General features: G+C 40.5%; 1 protein-coding gene across 2 annotated transcripts in view; it reads left to right on the top strand.

The window, feature by feature from the left end:
• The window catches only part of plod2 (procollagen-lysine, 2-oxoglutarate 5-dioxygenase 2), a 40,546-nt gene extending 21,027 nt beyond the window's left edge, over nt 1–19,519 (top strand). The window contains exons 5-20 of one of the 2 annotated variants that reach the window (XM_064332297.1): nt 1,988–2,100; nt 3,634–3,697; nt 3,828–3,925; nt 5,278–5,379; nt 7,035–7,160; nt 7,250–7,371; nt 8,398–8,502; nt 10,229–10,354; nt 10,846–10,987; nt 11,852–11,914; nt 13,435–13,548; nt 13,854–13,919; nt 16,029–16,133; nt 16,477–16,623; nt 17,088–17,213; nt 17,973–19,519. In XM_064332297.1, the coding sequence (XP_064188367.1) occupies nt 1,988–2,100; nt 3,634–3,697; nt 3,828–3,925; nt 5,278–5,379; nt 7,035–7,160; nt 7,250–7,371; nt 8,398–8,502; nt 10,229–10,354; nt 10,846–10,987; nt 11,852–11,914; nt 13,435–13,548; nt 13,854–13,919; nt 16,029–16,133; nt 16,477–16,623; nt 17,088–17,213; nt 17,973–18,128 (1,775 nt within the window). In that variant the 3' untranslated portion in view covers nt 18,129–19,519. The remainder of the gene's footprint in view (nt 1–1,987; nt 2,101–3,633; nt 3,698–3,827; nt 3,926–5,277; nt 5,380–7,034; nt 7,161–7,249; nt 7,372–8,397; nt 8,503–10,228; nt 10,355–10,845; nt 10,988–11,851; nt 11,915–13,434; nt 13,549–13,853; nt 13,920–16,028; nt 16,134–16,476; nt 16,624–17,087; nt 17,214–17,972) is intronic. The other variant, XM_064332299.1, reaches the window with a different exon arrangement.
• Nucleotides 19,520–19,802: the final 283 nt, after the last annotated feature.

The following is a 19,802-nucleotide window of genomic DNA, read 5'->3' as shown; positions in this document are numbered from 1 at the left end:
AGTGTGTCCTCATGGCAACCATCCAATACGCTGAGGGAATTGTTTTGTTTCCTCTGGGCCATAGGGGACACTTGACACAGTACAGTGTTTTGTACTGGAGGGAATGATCTCTTGAAATTTCAGCACACTTGGGCAGATGTAATGGTGTCATGCCTCTGGGCTATGAAACTGGACAGTTCAGTGGAATTTGTGGGAGTAATGACTAGCAATAAAAAAACTGCCAATCCTATTTCATGGGTTTATTGGTGATAAAGCATGTTTCTTCATAAAACAATAACGAGATCATTGAAGTGCATTTTTCATTATCGTAATTGGCTGCACTGCTTTATTAGTAGTGCGATCTGAATGCACAGCTGAAGAATAACTTGGATGGGCTGAATCACAACCACTTTCCTCCCTGTCAGTATTTTCCTGTAGTTTGTCCCAGATGAAATCAGAATTTGGAACTCAATCACCAATGATTGCCAGACCAGCACTGATGGTGGGCTAACTCAGGGACCCAGTGGTTTTAACTCTATAAGAGATTCTATATCTTTTGTATTCAGTAAATCAATTGCAATGATCCATCGACAATATGCTATTCAGAAGAAGAGTGTAAATGTCTTGCCTGTAATTCAGTAGTGCAACTTTATATTTTCGGGACACATATGCTGTGCATTTAAAGCCACAAAGTGTGGAGCGAAATGCTCAGTGATTTATGATTGCTGACATATTCACTGTACCCTGGTAGCGTTGTTCTGGAAAAGCCCACACATGAATGGATCAAAGTGAATTTCTTTAAATAATGTCTGGGATCTGCGTCAAATACAACAGTAAGCCAGGCTTGTTGGAAAGCTGAGCTACTACTGTGCATCGGCTTAATTTTGTTCCTCAAGTGGGGTCAAAGATAAAACTCCTTGTGCCTTTGCATCACTGACATTTTTATTTGCCGTTGTCAAGATAGGGAGAGCTCTGTATACATTGCTGAAAGGATTTTCCGAGCCAGTTTCAGATTTGAGCTCATGCTCACATTGACAGCCAATACACACATATCAGGACAGTTTAGGACTAAGGCATACCTATGTCAAAAGTTATTTTGGCTAAATAAACAAGATTGGAATGCTTTTGAATATCACCGAATGAATAAAATTTAAAACTACTCTATAGTTAACTAAGGTTATCATTTCGTGGCAGTATAAACCCAATGTTTGAGATATAGTTTAGAACATGAGAAGAGGTTTCAAGTACCCACATCAGGGTGCACTCTGTTTCTTTGACCTTGCATAATCTCTCCGAGCCATCTCTAATGGAGACTTGTGGAAAACTGAAATATTTCTTTTATTTTCTTTTCAATGCATTTTTCTACATTTCATTTCATTTAGATGATATTTGTCCTTCAGTTTGTGCCTACGGCGTCAGAGGTCTCCTTTAATGATGCCTTCACAAAATTAATCCGGACCTGTGGCCTAGTGGAACTCTGCAATTTTCTGCTGTGGTCAATATTAGTAAGGAATAAAAATAAAAAAACAACAGGCTCACCATGGAAACTTATGAAAAACATCCAGCATCCATTGCTTTCAGCCAGTAAATTTGGCTCCTTGAACAGTGTAAGAACCCAAGGCCTGACAGCCCCCATCACCTTCCTCTTAGTTGTGGTTTCTTGGACAGAAAGCTTTCCCGCCCAGTGCTTGTTTATTGGTGCTCTCTGCCAGAAGTCATACACTACTCAGTCATTGGGTGTGCGCCAGGGCATACGCAGAGATCAGAATGTTCCTCCGGAGACGTGCTTGACATCAGAGGTCTGTCGTTCACGCCCGTGTCCCTTTGTCACAGCAACCACCGATTCTTTTTTTCCTTTTGGGGAAAGAGTATGTAGTAGTTTTGAAAAAGAAAAAGAGCGAAAGAACACCTTGAATGCAACCACCACCTCAGTGGCAAGCCATTTGCTTTGCACGTCATGTTTTTTTTACTGTTTCTTCTTGAATTAACTGTCTCACTTGGCTCACAGGGATCATTGGCTACGCCCCCAATGTGTACAAGATTGTGCAGCAGTGGGACCTTCACGACAACGACGACGATCAACTCTTTTACACTAAAATCTATGTGGATCCACTTAAAAGAGTGAGTGCAAAGGACACATCAGGAATTACAGAAGGCACAGCAAACTGGTGAAGTGCAATTTGTAATACACCTGCATGTCATTGTGAAAAAAAATATATTTTGAATGTGTCACACAAACAAGCAAGTTAACACTAGAAAGGCCAGAGGCGAAGCCATTGGGCATTTCTAATTTAAAATTAGAATTACTCCCAACACTGTAGATGTAATACCTTCCTCTTTCCATGCCTTTTCTTAAAATAAATTAGAAAAAATTCAGTAAAGAAATACAGGTAGTTTGTGCCATTTTCTTCGCAAAATGCATTCGCCAGACAATAGGCAGCAGATGCTGGTGCGTGTGTGGGGCTCTCTCCTTCAGCGTGCTATTCAGCAACTGAATGACTGAAGCTTATGTCAGATTGCTCCATCTAGTGCTATCGAAGCTAATTTAGCATATATAATCACACAAAATGAATTCAATTGTGTGATGAAGCTGATAAATACTTTATGGTGGGGACATATGATTATGGGTGTTGTAGTTATGGAAATTATATCATAGAGATAACGCCCTCAGATATATTTTCAGTTTTTCACTGAAACTGAGACTTTGAGTAAACTGAATAGACCACTTGCCAATTGCATGAAAAATAGCTGATTTATGTGAGGTCCCTGCTCACACAAACCACCAAAGCTGTGCGATCTCTGTAACTGATTAGCAAGAGAAGTGTAAAAGCACAGTCCAAATAGCGGGATCAGGGGACAGGATAATTTTGTTTAATTTGTTATGACTTTTTTATTTTTATATTGTACTTCTTTCGTATTGTATTTCTTTAACTACCTTTTCCATTTTGCGTTTTTTCTTGCCTTGACACGGTACAGAGTTTTGTACTGGAGGGAATGATCTCTTGAAATTTCAGCACGATTGGGCAGATGTAATGGTGTCATGCTTCTGGGCTATGAAACTGGACAGTTCAGTGGAATTTGTGGGAGTAATGACTAGCAATGAAAAAAACTGCCAATCCTATTTCATGGGTTTATTGGTGATAAAGCATGTTTCTTCATACAACAATAACGAGATCATTGAAGTGCATTTTTCATTATCGTAATTGGCTGCACTGCTTTATTAGTAGTGCGATCTGAATGCACAGCTGAAGAATAACTTGAATGGGCTGAATCACAACCACTTTCCTCCCTGTCAGTATTTTCCTGTAGTTTAGTAGTGTAGTCCCCTTGCACAATTTAGCACTTTTGTCCATGTGCACTTGATATGAACAAAAACACTATAGTTTAGAAATACAAATGTTGGAATTGACACATTTCTGTATTTCATTTCAAGAAAATAATTTAGCAACATGTGGTTACAAAATCTTTATGAAATTAGGTCACTGTGGGAGCAGAAATCTATGCTGTAGTGATGATGAAGTCTGACATCACAGGCCGTCAGGTTTGGCAGTAATAGGAAGAAAAGAAAAACTCAGCCTCTCTAGTGTTAAAAATGCTTGGTCATTTGTGGATGGAGATCACAGTTTACAGCTTTTTTATTGATTTTTTTTTTAGGAGAATCTGAACATGACTCTGGACCACAGGTGCACGATTTTCCAGAACTTAAATGGAGCAGTCGGTGAGTGGAGCTCTTGAATTGCCCCTCTTTATAAAGCTCCACAGAGCAGCAGGTTGATTGGGGGCCCTTGAGAGGATGCGTAGCAGCAGAATCCCAGGTCGCATGCCTGTTCACTTTTGTCTTGTTTCAGATGAAGTTCTGCTGAAGTTCGGAACAGGGAGGGTGCGAGTGAGGAACTCGGCCTACGACACCCTGCCCATAGTCGTCCATGGCAACGGATATACCAAAGTGAGTCAGCTGTCGGAGTGCCGGAACAGGGGAAAAAGCGGTGCAATTGCAGCCTGATTGCCATCTATCATTGTTCAGCTCCTTTCAAACACATCCCATATGCCCAGACCTAGTCACATATTCCGTCCTGCTACATTAACAAATGTCGACATGAATCCGGAGGAGGATTTTTAGTTCTGCAGAAGTTATGCATAGGGGAAGGGGCTGTGGTTTTTGTGGAATCCAGATTCAGTCATTTAGTGGAGGAGGACCGTCTGGCCAAATATTAACGGCATTGCCTCATTCCCTTCCTCCTTACTGCTTCTCTTATTCAGGTCAGCAGGTCCATTTACAGTATCTGTAAATTAAACAAATTCATCCACAGGGGCTGAATCATCTTCTCCAAACCCTTGGTTCTGTTCCTCCTTGCGAGTGTTTCAGAGATGGGATTGCGGTTTCCTGAAATTTCCGCAGAGCAAGCTGGACTATAGAGGTTGTAGGCATGCAGCTGAGCATTTTGGAAACATTGCAGTCCAGCTGTGCTTTGTCTTTCTTTCCCCAGACGTGCATTTTATAAGTATGTAAGATTGCTTCACCCGTACATTTTCCATGTGCTCTTGCGGAGAGGTAATAGTGGATTATTGAGGTGATGTTAGAGATATCAAAAGGAAACGGAACACAAGGGACAGTGGTTACTTTGTCAAAGTCTGTGCCCCCCACCAGCCCCAATTGTCCCTCATATCTTGACATTACTTCCAAGACAGGTATGATAGACATTCCCAGGCGCTTAGTCATGGAAAACTTATAACTATTAAACAGGCTCATCTAGGATAGAATTCTGATTTGATCACATCTGGAAGTCATTTGCACTGTGATTTTCAACAGTCTGCTTCAATGGAGGGATTCCCTCGACTGAAGCAGTAATCAGAAGCAGCACAAGGCAACAGGACCTTTGCAGAGTTTCCGTCCAGAAGGCTTCGATTGTGATTACAACACGCTGAAGACCGTGTTTTTCATCCAAGTCGTGAAACCGAAACCAATAGTGAAATATTCTGTGCAGATTTAGAGAATGGCCATTTGGATTTGATAATCTGCTTGTCTGTCCGCATTTCCAGCCAGTCCTGGAAGGGCCGTGATTACATCATTATGGAAGCCTTGCTATTATTTCAGGGGTTATTGTACCAATTGTATTTATTTTGATCTTACAATTTGTTGGTTGGAAGGACGCATGGTGGATCATTAAATACTGTAAGGTTTTAGTTTGAATTGAAGCACACGTTTATTGGACTGTTAGTGATTTTTTTCCCCTTGTGACTTTTGGCTGTTCTTTATGCATTCAATAATTTTGTTTTTTATACGTGTTTATCTTTCAGATGTACTTGAACTTCTTGGGAAACTACATCCCCAATGCTTGGAACTACGAGAATGGCTGTGGTGTGTGTGATCAGGACATGGTGGATTTATCACAAGTTCAAGTGAGTCTCTCAAAAACACTTACTTTAAAAGTAATTAGCAACTCATTTAAAAAGTACAAAAAGAGTCATTGGAAACACTTATTATGTCTTATTTTTTGAAGTATGAAAATAAATAGAATATATTGATATTCTATTTATTTTCATATTTCAAAAAATACATTTCACAGCTGTGCATTATATTGCCATATAATGCACAGCTGTGAAATATATGTATCACATTAAAAAGCAAACATCTAGCCCATTATATAGTCTGTTATGATCAATCCTGGTCTTGTAGCGAGTATTTAAGATTGCTGTCGCTGGTTTTTAGATCACTTCAGCCTGTATATTCTGTATCCAGCAGTAACAAAGGAGATCCAGGACATTTGCTCAGACTCATTAAATGCACATACAGTATCTGCTCTGAGAACATGCAGAGAGGAAGCACTACAGGACTGTGGTGCAGGAAATGGCTTTTGGTTTTTTACAAAGTTTCACTTAAGGGGGTGTGGCCATTGACCAGCCTTCTTCTTAGTGTGCTTTTCAGTGTGTGTTTAAGGCAGTGGGTGAGTTACAGGACTTCAGCCAAGAATGGCGACTGATAGATGTTTTCACGTATTAATCTTTGCTCCGAGTGCTCTCTTTCCCCTCCATCCCTCGACAGAATGATGTGGGGTTTTGGTAAAAGGAGGTGACCACATGGGTCAAGTATTCATAGCAAAGACAGTTGTGTGAGGCACACAAATTTTGCACAGTATGTGCCGCCAGCTGAAACGAATCCTGCTTAACTAGCCATTACTTTTCCTCTCGCATTCGGAGAAGGCATTTACCTGTCCTCAGGACAGTCCGGCAGTGTGTAGATAAATCTGCGCTCCTTGATTTACCGCGGGAGCATAGTCGAGGAGCGGTGGGGCTTTTCGCACAGTGCCTCGATTCAGACGGTGCGTGCGCAGAATCGGCAGGGGTCTGGGGAGGCCGGGTGTGTAAGAACACAGGGCTCTCTGTCTCTCTCGCTCCCTCCCTCAGAGGGATCGTACAGTCAGGTCAGCCCACGCCACCGGTGCGTGCATTCCGCAGCTCGTCCTTCCCCTGAGAGGGAGGCGGGAAACTGCGGGGGTCGGTCGGGGTGGGGGGGGGGGGGTAGATGGGGGGGGCTGTTCCATAGGTTGCCGGGGCCAGACGGAGAGCCGTCGGGCCGCAGGCCCATGTCTCCGTCTCCGGCGGTAACTATTTGAAGGTTCTCTGACTTGATCCTGAACTGTCCTGCTGTCCCTGGAAGGCAGAGCAGTTGCAGAGCTCCCAAATTAGATGGCTTCACCCACGCCCGGCCCCACTTTGTCTCTGCTGTAGGAGCGGTCAGGTCTGGATAAGTGTGTGTAGCTGAGCCACGTGTGCATGTCATAGGAAAGTGCTCTCTGCCACAGGGTTCTGTGACTTGGCCTCAATGACTTAATTTTACTCTAAGCCCATCTTATTTTTTCTTATATGTTCTGATATTATCATGTAATATTCCTTTTATGGCTTTGAATAACCAGGATGCTTTCTGTTGGAAGTCCTTTTACTCATTATTAATGAGCTCCCAATGAAATGTGTATATTGCACATATTGCTTACATCTTTTTGACACGATTTGTTATATCTGTAATCGTTGGACACACTTTGTTTTGTTTAACACAGGAATTTCCAAGCGTCATGGTCGGTGTGTTTATCGAGCAGCCAACCCCATTTCTGCCAGAATTCTTCCAGCGCCTTCTGAGTTTGGATTACCCGAAAGATAAATTGACGGTTTTCGTTCATAACAATGTAAGCACACTGTCTCAGAACCCTCTTTTATGGCTGCAAATGAACCCTGTAACCCATTGCTAGACATGCATCTAATATCCCCTGTCTAGGAAGTTTACCACGAGAAGCACATCCAAAAGTTTTGGGAGGAGAATAAGAACACCCTCAAGAGTTTTAAAGTCGTGGGTCCTGAGGAGATGCTGAGCCAAGGAGAGGCCAGGAACATGGGAATGTATGCCTCTCACGTATATCATTTTGGAGCCACTTTGGTCTCTAGGATATAATGAACCTTCAAACATTCAAATAACCAGCCTTAATTGCTATGTGCAGTAAAGTCTGACTAAAATTTTACCAAATTGGGTGTGATATATATCTTTATGTGGTCAGCATCTATCATCATGGTGACCTGTCACAGCTTGTGTTGTCCTTGTTAACCCAGGCACCTTATCACAGTGAGGCGTTGCTTTAGATACCTGTATTTACGGCAGCCATGTATAATATAGGATCTTAAATCAAATATGTCATCCTTGGCTGTCTGGTGCCTTAAAATGGGTAATTTAGGAAGGGCATGTTATACCTGCACTTGAGAAAATGATTATTTATTCAGAGTTTCACTCAGAACCATAGCACACTGTGTTTGCTCTCAGAAGCCTTTCCAGAGTTCACAGATTTTTATTAGTTATACTAATACTGAGTTATACTGCACCAAGAGGTGTTCTGTGGTGTTTTATCTGAAGTGATACCATGCCTGCTGTTTTAACATGTTGAGAAAATACAGACATGCAAATTCATGTTTGTAATTAATTATGTATTCCTTGAAACAGCTCAACAAAGATATAAATATTAAAATGAAATCCATGGCTTGCGCTTACAGTAGCAAGCATATACCACGTAGATGGCTCTTATAAGCTCCACTGAGATATACTGTGGACAGACTGTATACTGTATTCTCAAATCATTGAGTTAAAAAGTAAACACACTTCACAATGGTTAATGAATAGGTCTTTGATGCCATGCCTGTAGCTGTGAGTAAAGGACTAATATTGCACGTCAATGATCGATGGGTAAAAATAATATTTAAAAACTTGCTATATTATAGGAAATATTGCTACTATTGATATAGGTAGCATGACTCATGAATGCCCTTTATAGCTCTTCTTTTAGCCCCTAGCAATGCACACATTCAGCTGTAATGACGTTGGCTTTCTCCAGTGTTCCTTATGATGGCATTAATCCTTGATTTGTGGGTCCTCTATAGGGATTTGTGCCGCCAGGATTCAGGGTGTGACTACTACTTCAGCATAGATGCAGACGTGGTGCTGACCAACGGACAGACTCTCAAGCTCCTCATTGAGCAGAACAGGTACGAGGTTTACGCTGCAGCTGTCAGGTCTTGGGACCTTTGACAGCTGCTGTGTCTATGGAAACCAGCCGGTGTTCCTCAAACAGCAATACTACAAGAACATTGCAGAAGAGTGAATGAAAACCCTTGCAGTTTAAAAATAAGCGAGGGTGGCTTCCTGTTTTCCTTATGATATGGGACCATAGCAGGCCCATATGGTCAGAGTTTGAAACCCCACCTCACATTATACCGAAAACAAAATCTGTGTCCCTCTTTTTCAGATTTTTTAGAACACTATAAACCAGATGTCTTTGTGGCAGTTGCACAACTCGTGTTGCTCCCATTGGGACTTGGGGTTGTTGTTCTCTGGAATAATTCCTCAGCGATATTTAAAGAAACCCTGGGAATTCTCTTCACCAGCAAGTTGCGGTGTAGGGGATGACATCTCTTTAACTCTAAATCTTTACATTTTATTGTGTTTGCATCCACTTCTTCCCTGCATTGCAGATAAAGACTATAATTTCCATTTCAAATTACTTGTTTTCCTCATGGCAGCTTAGTTCTTCAAACGTTTTTGTGGTTTGAAATCTAACGGTAGATGATTGGTGGTGAACAGGATGATTATAGAATAATTACATCACCCTCCCTTTCATGTCAGGACTGCATGTCATGTATGTGGGCCAGATAGGCTGGCCACTGAATTGCCTATGATGGCTCAATAAATTTAAAATTCTAGGCTTGCTCTGTGTTCATCATTGCCAGCTATTTTAGGAATAATTACAGTGGGGGATTCGTGGATTCATGGTTCCCTCTTTAATGCCCATTTCCCCTTTTTTCTCCCCAATTTGGAATGCTCAATTGCACGCACACTGCGATGCTCATGGTAACCACTGTTGTCGAATTGGGAGAGCGCAGATAAGCATATGCCCTTCTCCGAACCCTGTGATGTCACTGCTGCCCTCTACTGCTTTTCACATCGTGGTAGACCAGGCTAACTGCGAGCTGGACCACCATGGGTCCCTGGTGCAAAATGAGACATTGTCATCCCAGCCAGCTGAAACCCACCCTCCCTGGGCTACACATTGCCCTGCATGGTTGCTGACCACATTTAGCACTGGCACAGTCTGGATTTGATATCATCCCACGGGGCTAATACATGTACTAGATCAGGGCCCTTAGAGTCTTCAAACAGCCCCCACTGATCAAACTATGACCCTCCCATTGTGGCTAGAGGTTATTATTCAGCATTCTTCAAAATCAATTGCCTTTCAGCTAGGTCTCTTGACCTTGGTCCTGGGGGACTGCATGATCTCCAGTTATGACTAGACAGAGACAACAAATATCAGATAGAGAAGAGTTGACAGGGTTCTCCACAGTTGACAAGGTGAATGATGGTGAAGTTGCTGCTTGCACGGAATGAAAACCTGCTCACTTTTTTCCCCCCTGGGTCTTGACTGGTTGAAGTGAGGGCTGGTTCTAATCATCCTTCACGTTTGACCGTTGCAATTACAAATTCAATATATCATTTAACACCAGGTCTTCTGAGACAGCCCCTGACTCTCCAATGTATTAGCCCCACCATAGTCCTCTGCTCAGTATGTGGTAGTCTGTAGGCATTCTTTTTGTCTGCTGAGGGAAGATTGAAAAGGATTTTTTGTGGTTCTCTGCCAATGAAGTGTCAGTGATTTCAGCATGATGCTTGACAGTTCTCTTCTCTTGGTTTTTTGTTTTTGTTTTACCCTTACAGGAAAATAATTGGTCCGCTTGTCAGTCGTCATGGTAAACTTTGGTCGAATTTCTGGGGAGCCCTGAGTGCGGACGGTTATTACGCTCGCTCTGAGGACTACACTGACATTGTTCAGGGAAAGCGTGTGTAAGTCCTGCGTCTGTAGCCATTCCCTTCAGCAGAGCTTCGGAACGACACTGCAGACCAAACTCAAGTCAACTTGGAGATTTTACTGAAGCAAAATTTCCCTCAGTCTTGTGTATGCCCAGACTAGATTGCTGTAATAGTAACTTAGTTATAAAAACTACAATGACCAAGACACCTGTTTTATGTGAATGTCATGAGCGTAAAACTAAGCTGGAAAGAAGATAATGGGTGATTATACCATTGAGTCTTACCACAGACAAAGAAAGTGAATGTCGAACATATGTTTCCTGCCTGGGAGATCCTGCCAGGGATTCCCACCATTCACTGCACTCTGTCTTTACAGAAGAGGACTGGATGAGTTCCTTGGTCACGGATGGTGTGCCGAAAATAATGATGACATCCTTCCTTTCCAGGAATACGAATTGTGATTGCATCAAATTATCCATTTCTTGTCAATTTCTTTCAGTTCTTTTCCCTTTTTTCCTCCCCAGTGGCGTGTGGAATATTCCATATATGGCTCATATATACCTAATAAAGGGTGAGACTTTGAGAAAAGAGCTGAAGGAGAGGAACCATTTTATCCTGGAGAAACTGGATCCTGACATGGCTTTGTGCAGAAACGCTAGGGAGCTGGTAAGACCGTCTAGTAGCAGTGTCTGGCAAATAAGAGCAGCAAAATGAAAAGATCAATCCAATTGAGTTCCCACGTCTTATAACAATAAACATATTTAGATTGCTGCTGTAAAATGACACTGCATATTGTTAAGATTATGTTTACAAATATTAATAGTTATGCAAAACATTGTAAATATGTGTGTATTTTTCTTCGATAACAGATTTGTGGAGGAAAAGCTTTCCTCGTATGTTTTAATTAGCTATAACTGAATAACGCAGTGTGTGTATATGAATGGAATGTTTCTTGATACCAAAAAACTTGCAGCTCCACTGAGATCAAACAGAAAAACTGGCAAGTATACCCAGTATAAATGTGCTGTCTGTCTTCAAGGCATGACTTCTCTCTATGTATGGTAGCCTTTGTGGCGCTTTAAAAGGTTTGCTGCTCCAGTCATCCCATTATTCTCCACCTTGTCTCACGTCTAATTTGTCATGTGATCATGTTTTGCCCAATAAGAATATGTGGCTGGCTGCTCGTTATTTATTTCTAAATCCTCTATGGCTTTGACTTCCTTCTCCAGCTCTGCTCTGTGCTGTATTCACATTGCATTGTCTAATGCAAAAGGGACTGCCTCTCCATTTCCACTTGTGTACTCTTGTGCACAATGAGTTTGCTCCTTTTCTCCCAGCATGCACAATTCCTGGGAAAGTACTTCCTAAATTTTTTGCTTCAAAGGGACTCTTGCTTTTCTTCCCCTCCCCCTCTCTGCGGGTGCATCCTCTTTCCTTCCAAGGTGTACTGTATGCGGCGTATACGTATCTATCTCTCTCTTCAAAAAGCAATGTTACACAACTTACATGGTGCTTTTCCTTCGTTTTTAGACAATACACAGAGAGAAAGACTCCCCTTCTCCGGAATCATTCCATATGCTCAGGCCCCCAAAGGTTTAGTCTTGTTTTAATTATTCTAAATTCTGCTCTTCTCACTTTTTAAGTTAGCAGTTGAAGTGAAATACAGGATCTTTTGCACCAATTTCCAAAGGGTCTGGTCTTAATGAACCAGGTCACCAGTAAGTGTGCAACTTCTTATTTAAGTGTTCAGTACATTTAACATAATATTCTAGTTAACTGAGTAATACTTAGTATTTCACATGCCATGACAGTAGTCTCAGGAGTAGTATTTTGAGTGTTTTAAATGTTTTTTTGTTTCTTTTTGGCGCAATATGGCCATTATTTTATTATTTTTAGAATCCACTTTTAAAATGTGTTTTATAATAACAGTGTAGTCACGTGTCTTCAAACAAGTGGTTTAAAACAAACTTTTTTGCGGTATTAACGTTTCTAATATTTTCTAATATTTCAGTATTCACATTTTTATGCCACTAGGAAGTCCAATTCCAAAGACACCTTTAAACCATAATAGGCATCAGTGGGGAATATTTTGACATTTTCAATTAAAGTAAAAATCTGCCCGTATATATACATATATATACAGTTCTTAAATATTCCCATCATTTGCTAGGTTCCTTGGAAACCCGGCGTCCATTTCATGAGTGCAGAATCATTCACTGAAAGTTAGAGGAAGCACCTGATTGTCTGAGTTTTTTTCCATTCCTCATAAAAAATGAATGGTACCCTGTGCCAGGAGGGGGGGAGGTCGCCAGAAATCAAACAGAATCATAGCAACCTATTGTTGCCAAGTTCCCTGCAATAACCCCTGATGCTTAAATCAAGAGCAGAACCCCTGAGCACATGTGTAACAAGCTTATCCCCTTGCCCATTCTCAGCCTAAGCTTCTACAGGTACGGCAGCTAGCTCGGATGAAACCGTGCAGCTGTTTAAGCACAGTTTTTATTTTAATGTGTTCAGTCGCGCTGCAAATTATTAATACGGACTTAAATTTAAGTTATGTTGACTGTGCACCACTCTCCACTTGAAAGGTGGACAAAATTCTTTCAGAGGAAGTAAAACACTATAAATTTATGCTCCACTGGAAGCGCAGCTGCAAAAGTCTAGGCTGAAAATGAGCCCTTGTCCCACATCAACGCCCTGTCCTGCTTCAAAGTAGATCTTGCACAGACCAGAGGGAATCAGATTCCTGAAATCGCTCTGTCCTCAGCTTACCAGCACCTCCATGTGTCCCTGTTCCCCCTGCTCCCACCCCTGAAAATCTGTACGCTGCATAAATAATCTTAGATTATTTATCGATTTTGTATCTATTGTTCTGTCAGGCGTGTTTTCTAGATGTTATGGTTTTAACTCCAATTCAAGAGATTTTGGAAGATTTTCATTTTTTTCCTGTTTTTCAAAAAAATATGTCTAAATGACCTGTTACAAAAGTCTGAACTGTTTTTTATTTTTATTTTATTTTTGTTTAAACCTTGTACTTTAATACACCTTTGTTTCGGTGGTTACCATTTTGCTCCTTGGAAACAAGCTAACATTGTTCTCTTTGTCTGCTGTAGGGTATTTTCATGTACATTACAAACCGTCATGAATTTGGAAGGATAATATCCACTGCTAACTACAATACTTCACATTATAACAATGATTTGTGGCAGATATATGAAAATCCAATGGTAAGTGAATTATCGACTACTTTTATTTACATTTATGATCTTCTCTGACTACAAACACATACATTTACAACTGGCAGGAAAAAGCCCTGAACACATTGTAAACTCAGCATAATGTTGGTGTTAGCAGAGTATTTGTGTAAGAGTCTTACTGCTGTTGCACAAATGTAGTTAGTGAAAATGTGTGATTTGCTTTGGTTTGTCTGAAATTTTGTGAAATGAACCCTAAGACAATGGGGCCTCCCTAACTCACAGATCATTAAGTGAATCAGCAGTGTGCCAATAACATGTCCCCTGATTTATCACAGGACTGGAAGCAGAAGTACATCCACCCGAACTATAGCCGCATCTTCACAGAAAACCTCGCAGAACAGGTACATAGTAACCCAGGCTCCCAGAAAACCCTGCATGATAAAAATTGATGTTTTTTGTTGTTGTTATTTTCCAATTCCAGTTGTTATTTTGAAATTCTCCAATTTTGGATTTGTCAGTAGCACCTCTGAGTTACTGCGCACCAGGAGCACTGCAGTTGAAGTGAGTGCACTCCTCCAGTGCAAGCTAGTGACTATTTTACACCCTACTGGTCAGCACTACAGGCATATTGCTGAATTGGTAGCCTGTCAGCACCTGTTGCTTTATTGGGAGCAACACAATGTAGCAGTGACCTGAGGAACAGTGGCTAACTTAAACCCACCCTGACTCTCTGATGTGCTACTGCAACGGACCTCCGGTCATAGCTGTCTGCAGTGATGATAAATGCTCAAACTTGAGACTGCAGAGCTCTGTCTACGCTTATTGGGGGCCCAGAAATACTATTCTTTTATAAGCTAGGGCAGTAGTAAAGTTTGTAGCTTTGGTTACTTTTATTGGATGTGTAACTAAAATACAGAATTTGAACATTTTTTAAAATCTAATTTGAACAGCAATAGGTCAAATGAATGTACGTAAACAACTAAGCTACATGCTACTGTATGACCATCACAGTGTCTTGGATCAGATAGGAGGATTTAAATTAATTTAATTCATACATCTGATCCATAGCATCTCCCATTATTTGCTCATTCAGAAAGAGAGACCAGCCTAAATGTTTGGCTCCCCTGCATTAAAAATGCCTCACTCCTCCAAATAAACATGTCCCGAGCACTCACTGAATGGGCATGGGGAATGAATGGTGTGCACATTTAATTGGAATGAGAGGCAGGAGAGCTTAGTCTAATCGTTTTTGCAGTTTGGAGGTTAAATGTAATTAACTCTTGTAATGGATTGGCTGGGTTGTCCTTTCCATTGTCTCTCGTCAGCCCCTGCTCAATTTACACAGTGCCAGCAGAAGATACTCAGCGCAGTGAGATTGCATCAGGCCCGTGTCACTGGCTGCTCTCCTATCTTATACTTACTGTGAAAAATGGTTCCCTATGACTCTCAGTTTTATTTCCCGATTAACTTCGACTACGCTTGCATTTGTTAATTTTCAGGATAATCAAGAGTTGTCCTATAACTTTTCTTGGACACTTTTAACGTTCACTGTCTTAGAAGTGGGAGCTGAAACTGTGAATGACTCACGCAATTGCATATGTTTCTGAGAACAGAGGAGGTTGTTTCAGGAAATGCATTGCAGACACTGACTATAATTCATCAGGGAATATCTCATGTATTATTTGTGGCTTTTTTCCCCTGTGTACATTTGACACCATTTCTTTCAAATGAGCAAATACATGGTTTGGCTGTAATATTGTTGCAATATGAGACACCGCAACTTAATATATTTGTTACTGTGCAGATATTAAAATCTGCATAAACTGTTTAGCATGTTCAGCTTGTTTTGCCTACAAGTACTGGATGCTGGGGAAGGAACATTCCAAAGATTTTTTTATTTTTACAATATATTTGAATGACTGTGAGTGAATTAAGCAATCTGGCATGAACCAACGATGACTTTTATTTTCTGGAGACATGCTGAACAGGGATTTAGATGGCTTAGTATCTAGATGAGGAGTTGATAAACATTTGAAGAAGGATTAAGTAAAGTGTAAACTGCACATTACTCACATTGCTCTAAGGAAGACAGGCAACAGAAGATAAATCAGTGACTGCAGTGACAGAATTGGTAAAGCAGAGATGGTATCAGCTAGTCTCTGCCTGTGCTAGAGGTAAACACAGAGAGAGCACGGTACATTTTCTGTATTTAGTCATTTATGGTAACCAATCGTTTTGCTATTAGAATGTTTTAGTGTGAAGTGCTTGGAAGAGTATAGTGCTATGGCATTTATGTATGAGTAAATCAAATATCAATTGGTGATCAAACAAAAAAGGTCAAGCTTGTTATTTAAGGAAATCAGTCTCAGACAGATTCAGGATAGTAACATATTAAAGCACAAGTTCTCTGATTCCCATATGTGAGGTACCACACAAGAAATCTGTTCATGGAGAGAACACAAAAAGTTCATGCAAGTTAATGCCTTTTCTAACTCCTTTTTTTTGTATAGCCCTGTCCAGATGTCTTCTGGTTCCCTGTGTTATCTGAAAAGGCCTGCGATGAAATGGTCGAGGAGATGGAAAACTATGGCGTATGGTCTGGTGGAAAACACCAGGTTGGTTAAACTAATTCCTGCATATGTATGGTTAGCGTATGGCCAAATCAGTAGGTTCTTATCTTAACTGTCCTTTCTGGTTTTTCTGTATGTATTTGTAGTAGTCTGCTGATGCTTTTTTTATAAACACTACACATCAGACACATTTGTGAACGATTCTTGAATCGCCAGCGTTCGCCTTGCTCGTTCCTCAAACAAACAAAAAAGGGATGGTGAGGGTTAGGGACACGCCCGGTGCACATAACTATCACTATGGTGACAGGAGTAGCGCAAATACAAGCATGCCTTGCTGTTTCTCTGCTATTTATCCTTCTTTGTTTACTTCACTGTGGTTTCTCCACAGGACAAGCGCATCACAGGGGGTTATGAAAGTGTTCCAACAGATGACATCCACATGTCCCAAATAGACTACGAGAAGGAATGGCTCCATTTCATCCGGGAGTTTATTTCACCAGTAACGCTGAAGGTCTTTTCCGGCTACTACACAAAGGTACTTTGCATAGTGAAGGACCCAGGAAGGCAATATGAGCAGTGCAGTCAATGGGCACTGTCGCTTCCAGCTGAAATTTTATGAAATCGTGTCCGTATTCTCTCATGGAAACCGATTGCGTTCTCACTTATTTTTTAAATTGTCACTATTTACTCACAATAGAACACAGCCATTTTTTTGTGGTGTGTGTTCAATAGTTTATTCATAAACATCTTTGGTTTTATAGTGTAAATCACTGCTCTTACAAGTCTCATGGGTCTTTTTTGCCTTCTGAAGCTCAACTTTTATTTAATACTGAACACGGACATGCTAGTTACTGTTAGCCGTTTACACATGCTTTGATATATGATCTTTTCTGCTATATATGTTGTGATAGAGGATGGATGGGAGAAATTTGTAAGTATGGATGGAAGAATTTCAGCCTGTCAGACTTTTACACTGTCCTCCTTGCCTTTCCTCTTCAGGGCTATGCCTTGCTTAACTTTGTGGTGAAGTACACTCCAGAACGACAGGCCTACCTGAGGCCCCACCATGACACCTCCACGTTCACCATCAACATTGCACTGAACAGCAAAGGGGCAGACTTCCAGGTGAGACCAGGCTTCTGCTTTATCATAATAAAACAAATGGACTACTGTGTGACAATAGTCTAAGTTCCAAAATAGAAAACGCAAAAAAAAAAGAATGGAAACAGGACTCAATGTTATAAATGTAAATATGAGAAGGTGAAAGAAGGCAGGTGGAGAGACAGGGAGGGAGGGAAAGGTTAGGAAAGCATAGACACAGGTTTCCTTTAACAGGAACATTGGTAACAGCTGGTAACAGGTGAGGTTGACCGCAATTGAATACGTTTGTTCATAAGTGTATACTCTTTTCTCATTTTAAATTGACATAAGTGACAAGGGAATATAAAAACTGATTTGACATAGTCCGAAAACATTATCTGTGTAAATTTATGCTAAATTTATTACTAATAATATAAAGGCAGAAGTTCAGAAAACATGAATCACTGTTAATGCAAGGGCTTAGCAAAAAGACTTTTGAAAGCCCCGTAAAGTCGGATACGGTGTTGTACATATGTTGAAAAATACCAGATGCTCTTAAATTGTGGGCATGTCCTGGAAATTAAATCTGAAAATACCCCCATTTCAACTTACTTGGCTCGACTAAATATAGGATCTTGGGAAGATCTGTTTGTCAGAATGATACCTCACCAAAAATATAATGGCCCTGAAAGGGGAAAATACACATTTGTGGTGCGTCCACCAATGCCCCTAGGAACCTCTTAATCAGAAAGAGAACGTGTGTGGTTGTTTATTTTTGGGTCTTTGTGTGCCTTTGTTCTCCAGGGAGGTGGCTGCCGATTCCATAGGTATAACTGCTCCATCGACTCTCCAAGGAAGGGGTGGAGCTTCATGCACCCAGGCAGACTGACTCACCTTCACGAAGGCCTGCCCACAACCAAAGGAATCCGATACATTGCAGTGTCCTTTATTGACCCCTGATTCTTTGCCACAAATCCAGACTTCACCTTGGTTGTATTTTTCAGTATTTCAAATTTTTTAGATATTGTTTAATTTTGTTTTTTTCTCATATTTTCTTGTCAACATTAAAAGAAAGATAAGACCATGGAGGAACTTTGGGGGGAGAACAGAAATTTTGTCCACCATAAAGTTTAATGCCTAAAGGGAAAATGACTGGATTACTCCTTTCTGTGCAATCAGGATGTCAGGTAATGTTCATACTATGAATCATGCATTTTCTCTAACATTTGGCATTGCTGAATGGCTACTTTGCAGTTGAACATTCCTTCAGAATCTTTTTCTTTTTTCCATTTTTGTATGCCATTGTTTGGTTCAGCTTTCTGAAAATGCTGTCATTAGAATTAGATTGACAGGTAGGTATTGTGCATCAACTTTGACTGGTTATATACCCATAAACAGTGGCGCCAGCAGGAATCTCAGGGCCAAGGACAGATTGTGGCATGTGCCCCCCACCCACAAACCGTTGCTGAAATCAATAGCTCCACATTTTTTATCTTGATACCCACATGCATAAAATAGAAAGATTATGAATCAGGCTGGTGAATCAATCTAATTTATTTTGTTGCCTTTTGTTGCTCCTATGCCCAACAATTCTAGCTAGTTATCTTACATCTCTTTCACTCTGCAGGATACCTGTCAAGCAGTTTTTTCTCCAATTCAGTATTTCCATTTTTTGTTTTGTCGTAACGTTGTGTTATTTTTTTAAATTAGGCTGTAGATTCATTTCATTTTTTGTTACATTTTTCTTTGTGTTTTTACGCTCCAGGTGTCTCAATAAACGGCATGTCGACAATGACGTTAGCTGGCTTGCAGTTGAATTTTTTAAAGGCAAGCTGATATAAAAGACAGGACAGTTTGACTAATGGGACAGAAAATAAATAATGAGGATAAAATACAGTATAATGCCTGACACCATTATTATATTTAATAACCAAGTTATTGGGAAGAAATTCTTTTTTGGGGAGTACATTCAAATGTAGCTTACCTTTATTGGCCCCACGTTGGCCTAGTCCAACCTATCCTCCCACCCCTGGCTGTGCCACTGCTCATGTGCAGAGATAATATTAAATATTTTGTAACCGTTGGGCAGCACGTAAAAAAACAACAGAATTAAAAATTCTGGGTGAAGTAAGTTTTAAAATGGCAAAGGTTTTACTTGAAATGTCTTTCCATGAAACAATCTGGAATGGGCTGTAGTTTCTTAACTGATAGCATTTTGTAAATCTATTTCAGACTGTTTATTGTTTATGAGTTTTTTTGTTTATTGTGAGTGAACTCAGCCAAATCAAATGCTTAACTTATTGTGATCGTGATGGAAACAAACAATAAAAAAAAATATTTTTAAAGTTTAATGGAGTTCATGTCAAATTTGTCATGAAGATGTAGTATACCATCAATAACCTGTCCTATTCCAACATAAGAACAAATTACATGTTAATTAGTATTTATCAGATATTCAAATACATTACAAGTCTCAACTTATAATACATTTGTGCACATTTTGTTCTGTTTCTGTTTTACCCACCCCTGATGGAATTAAGAATAAACCATACAGCACGTCAGGCGAACCCTCAGTATATTACTGATCATTCATTGGAAACATTCAGGCGCAGGTCCAGATTACACCAGAATTAC

This window comes from Anguilla rostrata, chromosome 4 (genome assembly GCF_018555375.3).
Source record: "Anguilla rostrata isolate EN2019 chromosome 4, ASM1855537v3, whole genome shotgun sequence".
NCBI lineage: Eukaryota > Metazoa > Chordata > Actinopteri > Anguilliformes > Anguillidae > Anguilla > Anguilla rostrata.
The sequence above is the reverse complement of the archived record's forward strand: the minus strand, read 5'-3'. Positions and strand labels throughout refer to the sequence as shown.